Genomic DNA, 717 nt, shown 5'->3' on the forward strand with positions numbered 1-717 from the left:
GAAATTTGGTTCGAATNNNTCTAGTGGGAGTTGGGAAAGGGCCCCCCCTCGGGTCACGGTATCATAAGCTTGATGCCCAAAAAGCTTGATGGGTTGCTTTAAATGACTGGCTTCCAAGCCTCCGAAGTTCCAATGAGTCTTGAAAGAGCCAAGCCTCCGAGTTATTTGCCGAGCTAGAATAAAAAACCCAGAGCTAGAACCTATCGTATTTTATGAACTTGAGCCAAACATAGTTGGTTGTGTAGAACTTATTTGTTGATTACCACCAAACGTACTCATTGATTGGCCAAATAAGCCATTGGAAGATTGACCAAAAACTGAAGATTGCCCAGTATTTCCAAACCCGGAATTAGAAGAGCCAGTACTTCCAAATAACCCAGGGCTCGCATTTCCTCCAAATAGGGAAGTTGATGAATTAAACAATCCCGTTGAAGCCGGTTGTACCGTATTAATACTTTGTGATACCCCTTGTTGGCCGATCCCAACTCCAAAAGAGCTGGATGTTCCGAATAATCCTCCAGAAGACTGTTGGTTTTGGTTTGAACCAAACCCTCCTCCACCAAGCATTTTGTTTCAATTAATTGGGAAAAATTCCGTGTCGTATAGCATCTGCCCCACTTAAGGTTGCCGCTNTATGGGCGGTGTTTTTATACTATAGACATTCTAAATCTTTTTTTTTAGTGCTCTTTCTCGGATATATTTGGTCTGTGATATTCT

General features: G+C 42.2%; 1 protein-coding gene across 1 annotated transcript; it reads right to left on the reverse strand.

Annotated features, from left to right (window-relative positions):
- Positions 1-210: 210 nt before the first annotated feature.
- Positions 211-567, reverse strand: Chro.30276 (hypothetical protein). The annotated part of the gene is made up of 1 exon (XM_659742.1): positions 211-567. One exon carries the CDS (start codon positions 565-567, stop codon positions 211-213), a length of 357 nt encoding a protein of 118 aa, XP_664834.1.
- Between the last annotated feature and the right edge of the window lie 150 nt (positions 568-717).

This window comes from Cryptosporidium hominis (genome assembly GCF_000006425.1).
Source record: "Cryptosporidium hominis TU502 chromosome 3 CHRO013104, whole genome shotgun sequence".
Classification (NCBI taxonomy): domain Eukaryota; phylum Apicomplexa; class Conoidasida; order Eucoccidiorida; family Cryptosporidiidae; genus Cryptosporidium; species Cryptosporidium hominis.